Source organism: Crassostrea angulata, chromosome 4 (assembly GCF_025612915.1).
Source record: "Crassostrea angulata isolate pt1a10 chromosome 4, ASM2561291v2, whole genome shotgun sequence".
NCBI lineage: Eukaryota > Metazoa > Mollusca > Bivalvia > Ostreida > Ostreidae > Magallana > Magallana angulata.
This window is the reverse complement of record NC_069114.1, coordinates 28388961-28407078: the sequence shown is the minus strand read 5'-3', so window position 1 is coordinate 28407078 and position 18118 is coordinate 28388961. Positions and strand designations below refer to the sequence as shown.

General features: G+C 33.4%; 1 protein-coding gene across 1 annotated transcript; it reads left to right on the top strand.

The window, feature by feature from the left end:
- Positions 1-6313: 6313 nt before the first annotated feature.
- LOC128182197 (uncharacterized) lies at positions 6314-18118 on the top strand. Its single transcript, XM_052850801.1, has 5 exons — positions 6314-6471; positions 7465-8084; positions 8998-9017; positions 17231-17873; positions 17975-18118. The coding sequence occupies exons 2-5, from the start codon at positions 7478-7480 to the stop codon at positions 17989-17991; spliced, it is 1287 nt and encodes a 428-aa protein (XP_052706761.1). The 5' UTR covers positions 6314-6471; positions 7465-7477; the 3' UTR covers positions 17992-18118.

The following is an 18118-nucleotide window of genomic DNA, read 5'->3' as shown; positions in this document are numbered from 1 at the left end:
GGACAATAAATAATGGAAATAGTTTATTCGCACCGAAAACAATATTTTATATCATTGTATACCAAAACGGAAAACAGAGAATCACTCACTACAGGGTTTATGTATTTCATAATGCCATGCCTCTGGTGTATTATATAACGAACTATTATCGTCCATTAACAACCATCACTAAATTTCAATTTTTGTTGAAGCAGTGTTTGGAGATGAAGAAAACATCTCTTAAAAGCCCGCCTGCTTTCTTTGGTAATATTTTAATTCTTTTTCAGCAATTGTTTTGCGAGGCATAGGTGTACATTGCTCTTAATGGAAAGTCCTTTTGCATACTAATTATAAACCATAAAAAATTTTGAGAAGTTGAAGACTTCCAGAGCCGGGAAATTTAAAGCTGTCACTAACAATTTTTAGAAAAAAATCTCTTAAGAAGTAGATTCAATGAAGATGTCCTTCATTATGTTTCAATTAAATATCTGATTTCACTTTTAGTTTATTTGAAAACATTAGATACAGTTTTAGATGTAAATTAAACTACACTTGCATAGACGGCCATCTTTGTTTATTACCACTAGTTTATCAATATCTGACATAATAAAAAAAATATTATATATTGTTCTATTCTAATTATTTATTGTGATATTTTAATATTTTTTTGTTTATGTTGGTCAGGGAGACATTTTTATTTCCTTCTGTCACAAGATCTGTTCCTTATTTGTGTCGGCACTGCCATCTGTTTAATGGAAATGTGTATTCGTGATTTATTATGATCTTTTTACGCACTATGTCACAATATATTGGAAATGTTTACCGTCTTTCACCTTGTATATCAAGAAGTGAGACAAATATCATTGTTACTCTTATGATTGTTTTCATGATTTATGTTCAATCATAATGATTTTGATTTTCATTATGTTGATTGAACATGTACATGTATACATACATTAAAAATCATTTTGCTATTACCTTACCTTTAGCTTTACCGCAATTCTCAGCGCGAGATTTAAACTCTAGAGCTGCGGAACTCATTTTCCAAGCAGAACGTTCTCTACTCGATGATCAAGACAGGTAAACCATTATCTTTCGAAGACTAATGGGACCTTGTTACGCTACCATACACCTAACACTCTTTGAGTTGCATGTGAAGGTAATGCTGAGTAAACGTCAATTTGAGTGGATCTTTACAATAAACATTGCATAGAAATATACAGATTTTAAATGTATTAATATCTCCATTACTCTCATATTAACATAAAGGTGCAGTGGTAACCTATACTGTAGGATATAAAATAAAGAATTTTAATAGTATTTTAACCTCGAAAGACATAAAAGAAAAAACAATCGACGTAAGAGACAACCGTTCCTTACTTTTCGGGACACAATATAAAAAAAACAAGCTACGGTAACCTACGATATCGGAAAAAACTTACATGTATGAACAATAACTCCATTGTTAACTAACAAAAACACGCTCTTTCCCTTTCAGAAGTAAATCATACACTTTGTTTTGCTTTCGTTGATACACACTTTCTATTGCTCTTTATTTTACCTCAAACTCTGTCTCAGTCTCTGCCCCAATTTAAGGGGAGAATTAGACCACAAAAATCATTTGAAAATGGGACTTTACTTTTATAAACGGAAAGGGTTTTTGATTTCTTGTAGTTATTATATAAATGTATTTTATTATGAATGGAAAAAGAAAATAAAGAAATTTTGCAGCTTTAAGGGGTTTTGTCATGATAAGAAGGTAATGCTTTACACCGTTTAGATGTTCAAAATGCTTTCACCAAAGCATACCTACAGGTAATGTGATGGACTTATGTTGAATTCAAAGCAAAAAACATAGGTTATATATAACTTAACTAAATCGATTTGAACCAATACATCAAACATAATAATGCTTCGTTGTACGTTAGGAATTAAAACTTTGAAATAAAATCTATCTTTTGGAAGTCTTCACGTGTAGTGTACATTTTAAGGATGCCGACTTTAGTTTTCATTGCGCATTCTAGTAAAATACAGTGTAATTATACTTTTTGATGATTTTTTTTGTATATCATTAATTAAATTGAACACAATAAATTAAATACCGATAAATCAATTGATTTTTTAGATAAACGATTTTCCGATGCACGTTAGGTTATCGTTGCCATTGTGCTTTTATGACGTTAAGATAAAACGATCTTATAATCATAATCTTTTACTCAATTTATTATACCAATCTTAATTTGTAATACCACAAATATATAGCAAAATTTAGTGCATTTTGATACTATGAGATGGCCTCCACTAAAAATCAGTCGGTAGAACTTAGTATTCTTCACATACAAGGTAGAAACTAATATTGCTAATCACATAATACAATTTGAGGAAAAAAGCTATTGTAGTAATTTTGGAATCTCCTTGGAATTGCGGAAAATGACAATTTACTTCATATTCCTTTATCAAATGTACCAGTATTTTGAGATGGACCCTAGAGAGAACCAGACGATCGATTTTCTTGAAACTTCGCCTATAAACTGGAATTGGTGTAAATTACAAATGGTTATAAAATGAAGTTTTGCTATTGTTGTGAAAAAAACCCCAATCGACATCCTTAAAATGTCATTCTAACAAATTTCATGTATAAACAAACAATGTTTCAAACAATGTATATTCCTTAAATGGGGTATGACGTTTTGGGTAATTACTAGTACTTAAAGAGGGAGACAATAAATTATGCTTTAAATATTCAGTGGTAGATTTTTGGATCTAAAACAATGGGTTTCCGTGTTTTGTTTGTTTCTTGTTTGCTTTGTATGTGTCTTCTCTGGCCTAGTTCAAATATATTGCACCACATTTATATTTTATTGATATGCATGGAAGTATGAAACACAAATTTAAACTGAATCTTAAAATGGACTTGATAATTAACAATTATAAATATTCATTATTTCATTGTGGCATATATTCAATCTAAAGTCACGATTTATCAATTTTATTACATGTCATTCGTATTTAAATATGTTGATTTCCATGTTTAACTATAGCTACTACCTTGTATCGATGAGAGCCGTAAATATTATAGATAAAATGTTATCTAAAATAGTCAAAAAAGGGTGACTATGTAATTTTAATCGCCATCTGTTTTTACTTTCCAATACCTGTGACATCAGAGTATCTTCATGTGTTTACGTCTAGTAATTATATTGAAGTGATTGGTCGGGTCATACTTTATAGAAAACCATTTCATTTCAACATTTATGAAAATGCAAAGATAAAATACTTTTTAATCTAATGTTTTTAATTTTTGGAACAACAGAGAATAATTTATCATTATTATAACTATTAACATTGTTGAACGTAAGATAAAAGACTGCTCTCTACCATTTTCAACTTTCCCATTTTATGAATACATGTTCACCATCTATTTATCCAGACGTTTTCATGGATTGCAAATTAATGTATAAGGTTTGCAATCAATCTTCAGTTGTACTAAAATGTGAGTAATTAAAAAAGCTAGTATATATATATATATATTTATTTTCATATCTTAAACCAAAGTTGTCAGGTCCAAGCTTAAGGTAACTGTCTGATGAAATGACATGATAGTGGAATGATTAACTCGCCTTATACTTCCCGCCATGACGTTACTACATGCAAGTCAACCCGCGTTCTTGGTTACCCTGTTCTGGAAAATTCTATCCACCAACATTCAAGAAAAGATTTGACTCATTTTATTTTTACAACATTTGTCATATCTTAATTTCTATATCATACATACTACCGGTATATAAGTTCCCTTTTAATATATTCATTCTTTACGTAATCATTCAAAGTCATTACATTGGAAGAAAATATTTTGATGCTAACTCGTACTGACTTTGATCCGCCAAGGCGTCCACCACTTTACTCTCATTTTTGCAATTTCGTTTATCGTTTGGTTTATCTAAAAGAAAGAGGGTTTTTAATTAATTTCTCAATAATTACTAATCAGGTAAAATTAAATTATAGTTTACCAACTCGCACGTGATGAAATACTAAAGGTGTAAACAATTATTCCAGCGCAGGCATTTCGTAGTTTATTGGTAAAACGTCTTAATTTATATGTACAAATGTTGCTGAAGTTTTTGACCGATCGATAAACTGGTTATAACCGGAACGTGTAGATTTCAGTCCTGTCAGTTTATGTAAACCTGTGAATATCAATCAATTTCCTTAAAAAATAGACTGAGGGAATCATACTAATTCATGTATTCTGTTACGATGTCATGTTACAATTTCTTTATAGATACAAATGTAGGTAAGAGGAGTTAAACAGTAAGGTGTTGTGTAGTAACTGGTGCATTTCCTATAAATTGTGAGCTGTTATTGGGTTGTCGCTACAAAAGTTGTCAGTTTTATTGCAATTATCATCTCTAAGTGTGAAAAAAAATGACAAGCGACTTCAAGGAGAACGAATAAACTGCGTGTCGGAAACTAGGCATGATAGTCATACCATGCGTAGAGTTTCATAACCTTTTCCACACAGAGGGCAAATTTCTGGTCGGATTGCTTGAGCCATTTGTAATACTTTATGCTACTGTTCAGCAAATTTCTGTAACATATGTTGGCCTTCTGTAGTACCTAGTTTTGAGTCAAGAATTTAATGAGACACTTAGTCTAATGAATTAAAAGAATCAAAGCACAACCTCCCAAAAAAGGTTAATTGATTGATAAAGTATTTATAATTGTGGTTTTTTTTAAATTTTCTCCAGAGTAAAAGTAAAGTAGTTAAATAAAATTGTTTACTGTATAAGTATACTTATATTTAAAGAATAGAAAACGTAGCAACCAGTTAATAGAAATGAGAATCAACATCGCATTGGACCATGTTTCCTTATTATCAAGGGGTCACTCTTTGTCGAACTTCAACATAGGTCTGTGTTACAGAATCGATTATAGGAGTCATGTACTTGCACTCACTAAGTATAATTTTAAACATTTTAACAGGAGCTTGGACTTTGGATAGTTGTGTCAAACAGTATTGTGACGTAGGCCTGTCTATCTCATTGCTGGCCTCTCAGCAGTGGCTCTTTCAAATCAACACGATAATTTGTCTGGCTTTTGAGCTAAGACTACGAAATCTGTGTATATTTCACTTGACTCCAGCATCATTTTAACTTGTTTTGACTGAAGAAAAAGATAGCTTCATCCTGCCGAAAGTCCCAGAACTTGATAAAATGTTTCTATATCCTATTTTTCTGTTATAAATTGTGTACATAATGATCACAAATTACCTTGCAAACAGGTAAAAATTAAAGAAAACCAACACACAAGTTGACCACAGCAATCATCATAAAAGCATTTATTGCTATCTGACATAAATACTGATCTATATTACCAATACGAGCGGTTCTCTGTGTTATAAACGATCAATTGTGTCAACCGAAACATTGTTTTTAACAACTAATATAATATTGGTAGGTCTGCAAGGCATAATGTCTTTATCTGTTTAGATAGTACACAATGTCTATAAAAGTGAGAATGAAAATGACATTTTACATTTAAATCTAGTCCCGCCATTCTGCGTAGCAGAAGTGTCTATTTCTTAATATCAAGTTTGTTTTTACATGTATTTTAAAAAGGATGTTTTATTTTTTGTATATTGTTTAGGACTCAGCTATTAAATTAACAACTCTGTGAAAAATAAACAAGTTTAAGTTATGGACGATTTTCCAAATTGTATATGCTATCACATTTCACTTATGAAAATTATAACCTTGAAATGACCAAATATATATTATGACATGAATAAATTTTCTTCTCTTCATTAATGTTGACCTAGGTTATTCAAGTTTCTCTATATTAATACAATTATTACAGGAAAGATAAAAAAAACCACACAATTTGAAAACTAAACATCATTTCCTAGCGGCATTAAAATTAAGGAACAATGATTGTGTACCAATTCATTTACTTATATGTCTAAGGGGCACTTCGTGTTTCTGGTCCATCAAAACAATCGTCACTACTTTTTCACCAAACTCGGAGATGGTAAGTTGTAACCCTAACCCCCTCAATTTTTTTTTTATGGTAAATATATATCGAACAAAATGTTTGTATCATGATTGTAACTATGTTACTTTGGGGAATCATTTAATTAATTTCGTGGGAGCCAGTTTTTGTGGGTTGTGGTTTTTTTCGCTTATTCGTGGGGCTATAAATTCGTTGATGCGTCGTTTTCAGTTTCAATTGGAAAAATAAATCTTTAATTGTTATTTTTCGTCGAGGTTGTAAATTCGTATCTGTAAAAGATACGGTGTTGGGATCACCCTGGGTTCTCTTGTACTTGAAATGGACAACCCAATTTAAACTGCAAACGATAGTATTTGTATCTCATGCGGTCAGCAGTTTGAGTGACAGGGCTTTGAGTCACGGAACATAAACCGGTCATTGTTGGTATAAAAAGAGCAGAGAGCCCCTCCAGTCCCACAGAGCTCACTTTGGTCCCTGGGACAGGTAAATACTTTTCTATTTTTGTCTTCCTTTTTTTAAATCTGAAAATTGCATTTGTTATAACCAAGCCAAATTTGCTTTCGTTTTTGGGGTTTTTTTTTAATTGGGGGGGGGGGGTAATTTTTTTTTCTACTTCTTATTTTTGTACTGTTTAATGTTATCGCCTATTGTGCTTTATTACTTATCTTACTGTTTAAGTTAATTTCGTTTTTTTTATTTTTAGAAATTTGTTATTTAGATTTTTCAGGGGGGGGGGGGGGGAAGGGAGGTACATGTTTGGTACCCTTTCGTCAAATCTGAAAAAAAAATCATTTTTTTTATCAGCTTTTGCTGATAAATTTAAATCTAGTTTTGTTTGTTAATATGTATTTTAGCGAAAAGGCTGTATCTAAATGGAATTAATACTATTCCCATGTTAATATGGCACATAGTAACAAAAACTGAAAACAATTAGCATCGAGAAAAAGTAAATTATCTGAATAATATCAATTTGCCTTTTGATTTATAAGTACTTTTTCAATAATGACAAAACTAAGACAACTTACACAAAACTGTATTGATAGATACCATTGGATGTATATCAGTATGCCTCTTATGAGTTTAAGGACAACCAATTTAATTTTAATAGTTTTGAAATGAAAAAAAAGTAGCGATTATTGTATCAATTTCTTAAATGACATGATATCCGTCAAGTTATGATAGATAATAACGTTTCGTGCATCGGAAATGGAAAATCATCATCATCGATTGTAAACGAACGTGATTTTGAAAGGCTACATATAAGAAAGTAAACATTAATATTGTCAATCCCCCCCCCCACTCAAATGAAAAATATTTACATGTTTAATCAACAACAATAACTAAATACACGGTTTACTTACAGCGAATGTCTTATATTTTGTTCATTAATTAAGCATAATTTTATTATGCATTTAGCCAAAAACATAGAGACTAATTTAGTGGCCCAATAATTGATAAGATAATTTATATTTGTAGATAGTTTGCCACCATGCGTTTGTTAATCCTTGCATCACTCGTCTATTGCTCCTACGCCTATGGAAAAGGCGGATATGGAGGTGGATATGGAGGTGGAAAAGGAGGCTATGGCGGTGGCCTGAGTGGAGGTAAAGGAGGATACGGAGGCGGTGGATACGGAGGTGGCGGATACGGGGGTGGCGGATACGGAGGTGGTTACGGAGGATACGGAGGTGGATACGGAGGTGGTTACGGGGGTGGATACGGAGGATACGGAGGTGGATACGGAGGAAGAAGAGGAGGATACGGAGGTGGTGGATACGGAGGCAGAGGAGGATACGGAGGTGGATACGGAGGTGGATACGGAGGTGGTTACGGAGGTGGATACGGAGGTGGATACGGAGGCGGAAGGGGAGGATACGGAGGTGGATACGGAGGCGGAAGGGGAGGATACGGAGGTGGCGGATACGGAGGTGGTTACGGAGGATACGGAGGTGGTTACGGAGGTGGATACGGAGGCGGATACGGAGGATACGGAGGTGGATACGGAGGTGGATATGGAGGATACGGAGGTGGCGGATACGGAGGTGGATACGGAGGATTCGGAGGTGGATTCGGAGGTGGATTTGGAGGTGGAAAATGTATGTTTTTGTTTCATATTTTTTGATATTCTATTTAATTGTCAATTGAATTCGGTTATATCACTTCCTTTTTTCTTTCAATTTCAGCAATCAAAGCTTACTAAGAAGTGTTTACATTTCCTGCCCAGTACAAATCCAGCCAATCAGTTCTCATTATTATGCTTGTTATTGAAATTATGTTATAATTATTTTGCAAATAAAGGGTAAACCCTGCTGCTTATTTCTTTACTGTACAAAATTTTAAAGAATTTCTATTCTATGGTTTTTAAAATCTCGCAAATTAGATTCGCAATTGCAATGAAGCTAAATACAATGTTAATTTAAGAAACAAAGTTACTGTACATTCACGAATAACACGTAGAAAGTTTTGAAAAATTAACTAAGAACTAATGTTTTTAAATTTTTCTAATGCATTTAAACATATATTTTTTTTTTAACTTTTGATTGGGTTGTGAATTTCAAAGATTTTTCTTATTTTCGTTTTTAAATTATGACCAACAAAACGTAATTCTAATCTGCTGATGTACAAGGAGATATATTTCAAGCAAAATCATGAAACCGGGGGGAACATTAGTCTTTATGTAAATCGCTGACGGTCATTTTGTACCATGCAACTTCGTTTTCCAGACTTTTTTTCATTCTGGTTTTGGAATGACACTTGATGTGTAGCTTTATAATAAGAAGTTATACCTCAAGTTTGAGTTCTAGTAAGATCGATCGACAAATGCTGAAATCAATTCGGATTTTTTTTATCAGGTTCGTCCTTAAACTTCTCTCACCGAATTTTCTTTTATTTAGCGCATGTAAACGACAATGGGGGTGCCGGTATGGAATATATTTTGTTTATTATTATACAGTACTCACAGAAAGAGAAAGCTTGTAAAATGTTGGTTTTTTTTTTTAACTTTCATAGATGTGATCCATGAATTGTCGGTATTGTTTATTATGCGTTCATCTGTATTTCATAAGTTTTTTTGCTATGGTAAACAAGGATTGTACAAATATACAATTATATTATATTACTACTCTCTCACCTTATCATCTAAGTTTGTAGTTAGTCTTTCACAATTTTTGATTGTGATATCCCTAGCTGTTACTGTAAAATGATCCAATTTATTGACGTCATCTGGTAAACGATGACCACAAGTGCATGCAAAACATGAGTCAACTATAATAACAGCAAACCGATAAAACAAAATCAGGTCAAATGGACAATAAAAAACCATTATTATCAGAATCGAATTTCTTTTACAGTGACCAATAACATAAACAAATGTGGTCTCCGAGATCGATTAATCGATCATTTGTATCAACAAAAACCTTGGGGTTTTAAGATTTCGCCATAATAATAATACTTAAAGAGACAGTACGGCGCATCTTATAAAAAAAACCGACTTGAAAAAAAATTTCCAATCAGGTTCGGTATTCTTAATTTGTACTACTCATGAATGTATAAACTTTCAGAAAACTAAAAAGTTCTCCATAAAATAAATCTAATTATTTCATTAAAATTAATAATTACGTATAACCTACATGTATACATAATTACATCGCAACGTGTTACGGGGTTCAGCCTTCTATACTAATACGCATGCGTATTTACTGTAAACAAAACACATGCAGGGCTCGCGAAGATTCTCCTGGACATGTTTGTATTGATAAAAATATATCACTTCTCCTTTTCCCAGGTAATAATTGCTCAAAGTTTTTAAATAACCACAATCATTATTTTGTAAGCATGTATTTTGCGTGTTTATCAAAGGAGTTGCTACAACCTAAATTCATTTTGATTTGTAAATGAGGTCCCATGAGGGGTTATTTGACATATTTATGTCTGTTCATTTTAAAATGAACCGAAATTGGTAAACCATCAATAAATTTCGAGAAAGTGATGATGTGTTCCGTTGAGAGAGTCCCTTTAACCTCGTATATCATGATGATCGTAGTCGGATGAAGATCTTGTAGTTTTCAGCACGTGTCAACTACTGTCAATCAAAGTCCACGTGGTACAAATAAACGATATAAGATTATTCCGGTTTGTACGACCATTAAATTTCCGGAAGCTCATAATTACGTTAATTAGATATGTGAAAGGCATTTTTATGTATTTCAACTGTTACAATAAACGTTATTTCTTATTTTGTAACGATACAATGGGTAAATCTGAAGTTTTTCACGCATGTGGTTTCAGCTGTACTGTCTCTTTAAGTAATAATTTTGTATTCGTAGTTTACTAGTCTAAGGTACATGTATGCCGGGTACTTAACCACCAGCCTAAGTTACCAGCTTTACATTATATTTAGGATCAATTCTATATAGTAATGTCTACCGATTATGATTTCCTACTTTTCCTGCGGAAAGTAATTGTTAATTCATAGCTCTATAAAAACGGACAGGACTAAAATCTAAACACGCCCCGTTTATCAATCGGTCGAAACCTAACGCGAATGAAACTGACAGGACTGAAATAAACACACCCTGTTTATCGATTGGTCGAGAAAAATCGCGGACTTCACGAAATAGTCATGATGATGTCAGGCTCAATTTCCCACAGGAGACGATTTTGCTGTTTCTTTTAGCTAACGAACTGTTGAACTCTAATAGTAATTTTTCTAATTTAACTTGCTTTTTACAACCAATTTATCAAAATTAATGTTAAAAGAAAGATGTAAATGTATTTTAAACAGTTCTTTGATGATTCATGCGGGTTATAAAGGTAGTGAACGGTGCAGAAAAAAAATTATATAACCCTCTAACGCGGATTATGTATTTTTCTGCATTATCTTCACCATCATAATCCGCATGAATCACCAAAGAAAGCATTTCTTGTTGAAGTACATGTAATTATCAAAATTCGGTGGCCACGCATAGTCACCGATTATCTTCATATTTTATAATTCGATACATTTTGGTTAATAAAGATGCAAGACAACATTGAACGGTTGCTGTGGTGACCGGTTTCAAAGGTACCAGGTACAGGCTGAGAGTTTGTTGGTGTTTTTTGATTTAAAAAAAGTATGTCCCTTACTCTATTAAAAACACAAAAATTGAATTATCTACAAATTCATGTCCATGCTTATTTCCAAGTATACTTGTAGTATACCGATGTAAAAATTGCAAGTTTAAGGTATATGTATATGTATACAATTTCTAAATTTTCAATTCATAGAGACTTTTTCTTGGGCAACTAAATAATTTAAAATGGTAACCATGGTTAGTAAACAGCACCTCAAAAACAGTCATCAGTATATTTAAAATAAATAGCATTTAAAGGGTTTTTTTTAATCCATTGTTGTTGCTTTTTAACAAAGACAATATAAATCAAGATTAAAATCCGCCGCTATGAAAAGACTAAAATTCCGAAATTCTCTATTGTTTAGACACTTTTGTGATATAATACTTCAAAAATAACTGATTGGAATTAACATACATTCTCAGCTTTCATGTTACATCACAGGAAGCTGCACTTAAGCAAAGAGAATGGTCGTTGATATGACGGTTTAGACAAAATCTGATTGATTTTTAAAGGGACATGGTCACGATTTTGGTCAAATTCTATTTTTCTTGTTTTTATTGTTTACAATGCTTGAGAAACACATTTCTACTGATCAAATAAAATTTGAGAGTCATTCGTAGAGTTATAAGCAAGATACAGGGCTCGCAATTCTTTGTCATGTAAACAAGGCTCGTGCCCAGTCTTTTGTTTACATAGGTTCGATATACCAGTAAAACATCTTTTTCTACCTTATTTGTTTATCTTTTCTTATTTATTTTAATCACAGATAAACAGTTCCTAACGTTTAAAACATTCGTTTTAGGTTTAAAACTGAAATTTTCACTTCAACGTTCAAAATGTAACCAAACGCTTTATTTATATATAGCGAAGAATTTCAAGCTCTGTAACTCGCTTATAACTCAACAAATGACAATAAAATTTCGGTTGCCTTTTAAAAATGCCTTTCTGAGGCTTTGTAAATATTTAAATCGGAAAAATAATTTTTGACCAAATTTAAGGTCCACATATTTCATTAGCAACGGCAATTAAATGGTTCTAAATACTGCTTGAATACATTTGATATCTAAATTAAACCTGTTTTTAACAAAGAGCAGCAAAAAGGGTTCAAACTTGTGTTTAAAACAAGTCTTTTTTGTTTCAAATGGTGTTTTTCTTATTTTTATTTTTGTTACATAGCAAAAGGTGACAATTTTCTTATTTATTATATATGTTTTATAAACAGCTTATTCAATTTGAAAATTGACCAAATTATTTATTTCAAAACCTTTGTATGCTTCAATTACATGTACTTTAGATATTCCTATAATAGTAATGTTGCTAAGATTTGACATTATTTTCTCTTTAGTCTGCGTTACCACGGCAAAGGTTGCCCAGAGCAACAAACATATGACATCTTGCTACTTTTTACATAAAAGTGTATTCATGTGTGCAATATGAAGAATGTTTGTGACCGTAACCCTTTTTACATTTTGACATTTACATGGAACTGATCTCTAAGAGACAGTACAGCTAACTGTGTTTAACATCAGATTAACAAAATGTATCGTTAGAAAATAAGAAATGACGTTGAATGTGACACTTGAAGTACGTAAAAATCACTTTCATATCCCTAAACAATGTACATGCACATGTTATTATGAACTTACGGAAATTTAAGCGTCGTACAAACCGGATGTGTTTGTACCACGTGGATTTTGATTGACAGCACATTTAATTGACACACGTTGAAAACTACAAGATCTTCGCCGGACTACAGTGATCATGGAATACGAGGTAAAAGCGACGCTCTAAATGGTTTTCTCGGTAATTTATAAATGGTTTACCAATTTCAGTTCATTTTAAAATGAACAGACATAAATATGTCAAATAACAACTCAAGGGTCCTCACAAAATGAATTTGAGGTTGTAGCAATTCCTGTGATAAAAACACAAAATACATGCTTACAAAATAATAATTCTGGTTATTCTAAAAACAACTTTGAGCAGTTATTACCTGGGAGAATTAGAAAAGACGAATTTCCATCAACAAACCTGTCGAGGAGTATCTTCGAGCCCTGCGTGTGTTTTGTTTTTAATAGTAAATACGCATGCGTAATAATGTAGAAGACGGAATCCCGTAGTTGTATAATATATATATAAATATAAATATATATATATATATATATATATATATATATATATATATATATATATATATATATATGGGTCATAAATGATCATTAATAATGAAATAAATTGGTGTGAAAGTTACCAAAACGATGAATAAATGGCAAAGCTCTGCTATTCAGACACATTTTCATACCTTTCAATTGGTGTTCAATTGACTGAATGACACAAATTCATTTTGAACATTTTCCATTTCCTTTACTTCATTGGCACAGAAAGCATATATTAAACGCAGTTTGAAATTGAAATGAATTTTTATAGAATCAATTACTGGTAATATCTTTTTACTGCTAAATTGAGCGCAGGCAAAATCTTGTTTCCGAATATTTTATCCATTTGGAACTACTCCCTTACCATCATGCAAGAGTTGATGTTACTATACCGTTATAACAGTTATTGACAATCCCATGTAAAAATCTACGTTATCATACCTCAGTATGATAATTCTTTTTGTTATACTTTCATGTTAAATACTGAAATCTGATTGGTTAAGACGCAGTTAATAATATTTACTATTACCCTCAGCGTTAGCAACGCACTTGGCAACGGGTAACATTAAAAAATATTACATGCGCGAAAATTATGCGCGTACGGTTCGCTGTAGAATTCACGTTATTCCTATATAAAAGCAGTAAAATTTTCTTAAAAATTTTAAAAAAGACATTCAGTATAACAAAATAAATAGTGCCTGTTTGGGAGGATAACAGTTGAAATTGACACCCCTCGAAAACCATTGTCAACCTCCGCTTCGCGTCGGTTGACAATGGTTTTCTTGGGGTGTCAATTTCAACTGTTACCCTCCCAAACAGGCACTATTTATATAATAACGCATCGCCTGATTGGTCTAGACAGTCACATGGCAGGCCGAACTTAACGTCGTGTCTTCCGGAGAACCCGCCTCTTCGGAAGTCTCGAGGTTTTTTTTTATTCATTCAATTGGTATAAAAATGTCGAGATTAGCAGACAGTGCAAATAAACACGAATAAATCTAATGTCTAAATCTAGTCTGTATAAATTCGTTCGGGTATGGATATACATTTTAAAACCGTATCAAATGTGCATTGTCCAACCTAATACAATCATGTATTTACATTTTAAAGCTGAACACCGCTCGTAAATAGGCACCGTCACACAGATACCTGGTATATAAACCCTTCGATTTCGTTACACCCGATTGCATGCCTGAACCTCGTGGCCGACATGTAGTATTCCTTTCGTGGTCTTTAGATTTTATGCATTTTTTTCTTATCTTATGTTCATTTTCTGTTCGTAAATAATGCATTGACCAATTTATTTGATGTTAGTATTCTCCTGGCTTCAAAAAGTGCGTAAAATTTGATAATTTCATCGCGACCGGGTAACACGGCGAGGCAAAATGTACGTCCACACAGGTGAGACCTCTACAGCGAAGTACTTTGAACTGTTTAGAGGTCTGTCCCTTATATAAGGGTTGTAGGGACAGCAGTGATTAAAGAGAAATATGGCGGACAGTGCCTATTTACGAGCGGTGTTCAGCTTTAAGTGTCTATGATAATACTACTAATCGATTTTGTAATGCATGGCCCAATAAAATTCATCAATGTTAATTTCAATATTAAATCGTACAACAATTTTAAAAATAAGTTATAAGGGATCATACTTTGAACATAATAAGGTGATCAAATATGGTCGGGCGTAATCAAATCTATCATAAAGCCCTTCGGGTTTGTTGGATATGATCCCTGCCGACTGTATTTGATCACCTCATAAAGACTGATTCCTTAATCTTTTCAATTGAATCTCAACGTGTTTTCAAAAACCATAAATTATTATTGATGATAACGTTAACGTTCGAATGTGTCTTGTTTTATAATTTTGACGATGAGAATGCATGGATTACTCGGTGACCGATCGAAACCTTTAGCTAGTAGTAGCACGAACAATACAGACTTGCGCGTGCTGACCTCATACTTCCAAGTTCATGCAGTTGTGATTACCATCATGATTGTAAAATTCACATACATGTATATGGAAGAATTGACTATTCCTTCTGTGTAACGTTCTGATCGGCAAAAAGATAATTTACGTATTTAGTTGTAATTGTCGTTTATTAAGGATTAAAGAATTGTTCAAAGATATGTGTTAATATCAATAATACATGAAATTTAAAATTGCATTTTTTGGTGCTTCATTCGGGCTATGAAGGTAGCGATCATTGCAGGGAAAAGCATGGCTGATATAACCCGCTGACGCTAGTTTGTCAAACTCTTCCTAAAAAAAATAAAATTCTTGGCAAAGTAGAATCTAATTACACTAGTAATCCGCAATTTTAACATCAAATCCGATTCGCACAGATTCTAATCTACAAATTATTGCATGTTACCAACTTTCGTAACTGAAATCTTTTACGTAAACTATCTGCAAAAGAAAAGATGCATATCACGCATATTTATAACAATTGGTTTTTATTTCAATTTTATACTTTTATCCCGCAAACACTACGTGTATTTCTAAACAAAAATATATATACATACACTTTTGAAGAAAACAATTTTACTGCATCCCATGCAATTTCGCACACTCCTCAGACCAAGCATTTCGGTGCATGAACGGATCATTTGAAGGTCAAACTAATAGAATCTTTACGAGAAATTGAGTTCCAAGGGGCGGCATAGTGCAAACTGCAAACGATAGTATATTTTTTGTTTTCTTGTGGTCAGTTTGAGTGACATAAGAGTGAGTCACGGGGCATAAATTGGTCAATGGAGATATATAAAAGTCGCAGGCCTCCACAGACCCACAGAGCTTACTTTGGTCCCGGGGACAGGTAATACTTCTTTATCTTTGTCTTTTATTTTACCTGAAACTTGCATTAAGCTAAGAAAAATACTTTTCAAACAATACTTTTCTATCTTAAACTGTTCAAAGATGTGTGGTTAGCTTTTTGTTATTTTATATTTTAGCTCTGACGTATTAACATTGAAATTAAATGTGTTTCGTATTTATTTTTAATATAATGAGATAAAAAAGTTTCTTACAATACGTGCAGGAAAAAGTTAACCGATTGATTAAGTTCTTCCTTGAAATAGCTTACAAACTCATTCTTTTTTAGTATCACACATTTCTTTAATCTCTTACTCTGGACAAAAAAAAGTTGGAAGTTTCCGTAATCAAATTTTTTATATTCTAAATCTAACGATTTTAAGTACATTTATTAAAGAATATATTTAAAGATAAAACAATCGCTCGTTGTAATCAGAAAACGTAAGTGGGAAAAGATTTTTAATATTTTTTTTTAAATTAATCCATCAAACAAAAACACTTTTGTATACAGGGAAAAAATTCGCACCCTTTCGCTCTCGTTGTCATCGGGCGAATTATTATAAATTGTGCGATTTCTAATGTCTCAAGCGGTGTTTGAGCGAATTTAATACGGGCGAATGTTTGTAAGTGTAAAAGGGCGTAAGTGTAGAAGGGCGTAAGTGTAGAAGGGCGTAATGTAGAAGGGCGTAAGTGTAGAAGAGCGTTAGTGTAGAAGGGCGTAAGTGTAGAAGGGCGTAAGTGTAGAAGGGCGAAAAAAGCCTTGTTTAAAGTATATTCAATAAAACTAATAATGTACATTTTTTTGTGTGTGTGTGAATGGTGGATTTTCTTAACAGGAAAAATGTGTTCGTACATCAGAAAAAGATAATGTCGTGCATTATAGTTGTTCTAGATAATGCCGTTCAATATATTTTTGCTGGTTTTTGTTGTAGTAATTAATTATTACTCTTTTTAACGAACTAAGTACTTTTTTTTTAATAAAAAATCTTAAAATATCAAAATTGTGTTAGGTGATAAATAAACGAACTCATGTTAAAAGATAGGATTGACAATACCAAATGGGAAACATGTTTTTGTACAAGATGTGGTTCTGGTTTAGCATTAAGAGTTTGTATTAATTAAGGCAAAAAATCTGAATTGACAACTTTATGTTTGTAGATAGTTTGCCGCCATGCGTTTCTTAATCCTTGCTTCGCTCGTCTATTGCACCTACGCCTATGGAAAAGGCGGATGGGGAGGAGGTGGTGGCGGATGGGGAGGCGGTGGATGGGGAGGTGGAAAAGGAGGCTATGGCGGTGGTAAAGGAGGCGGCGGATGGGGAGGATACGGAGGGGGCGGATATGGAGGCGGCGGATATGGAGGTGGCGGATACGGAGGTGGCGGTTACGGAGGCGGTGGATACGGAGGCGGTGGATACGGAGGTGGAAAAGGTGGCTTCATTATTTTCGGAGGAGGAAAAGGAGGATACGGAGGCGGTGGATGGGGAGGTGGGGGATACGGAGGTGGAAAAGGAGGATATGGAGGTGGTGGATACGGAGGTAGATACGGAGGCGGATACGGAGGTGGATACGGAGGCGGATACGGAGGTGGTGGATACGGCGGATTCGGAGGTGGTGGATACGGCGGATTCGGAGGTGGATACGGAGGTGGTGGATACGGAGGTGGCGGATACGGAGGTGGATACGGAGGCGGTGGATACGGAGGTGGATACGGAGGATATGGTGGCGGATATGGAGGTGGATACGGAGGATACGGAGGCGGTGGATACGGAGGCGGATTCGGAGGGGGATTCGGTGGTGGAAAATGTAAGTTTTAAGTTTGTTATCAGACTGTTTGCTTTTTTTTTCTTTGTTCTGTATCTGATATTGACAGGATTTTTAATCTTTGATTTTTTTCATTATTTCAGCAATCAAAGCTTACTAAGAAGTGGTCATATTTCCAAACTTTACATTTCCTGCCCAGTACAAATCCAGCCAATCAGTTCTCATTGTTATGTTTGTTATTAAATTGTGTTGTATTAATTTCGCATATAAAAGGTAAATCCTGCTAA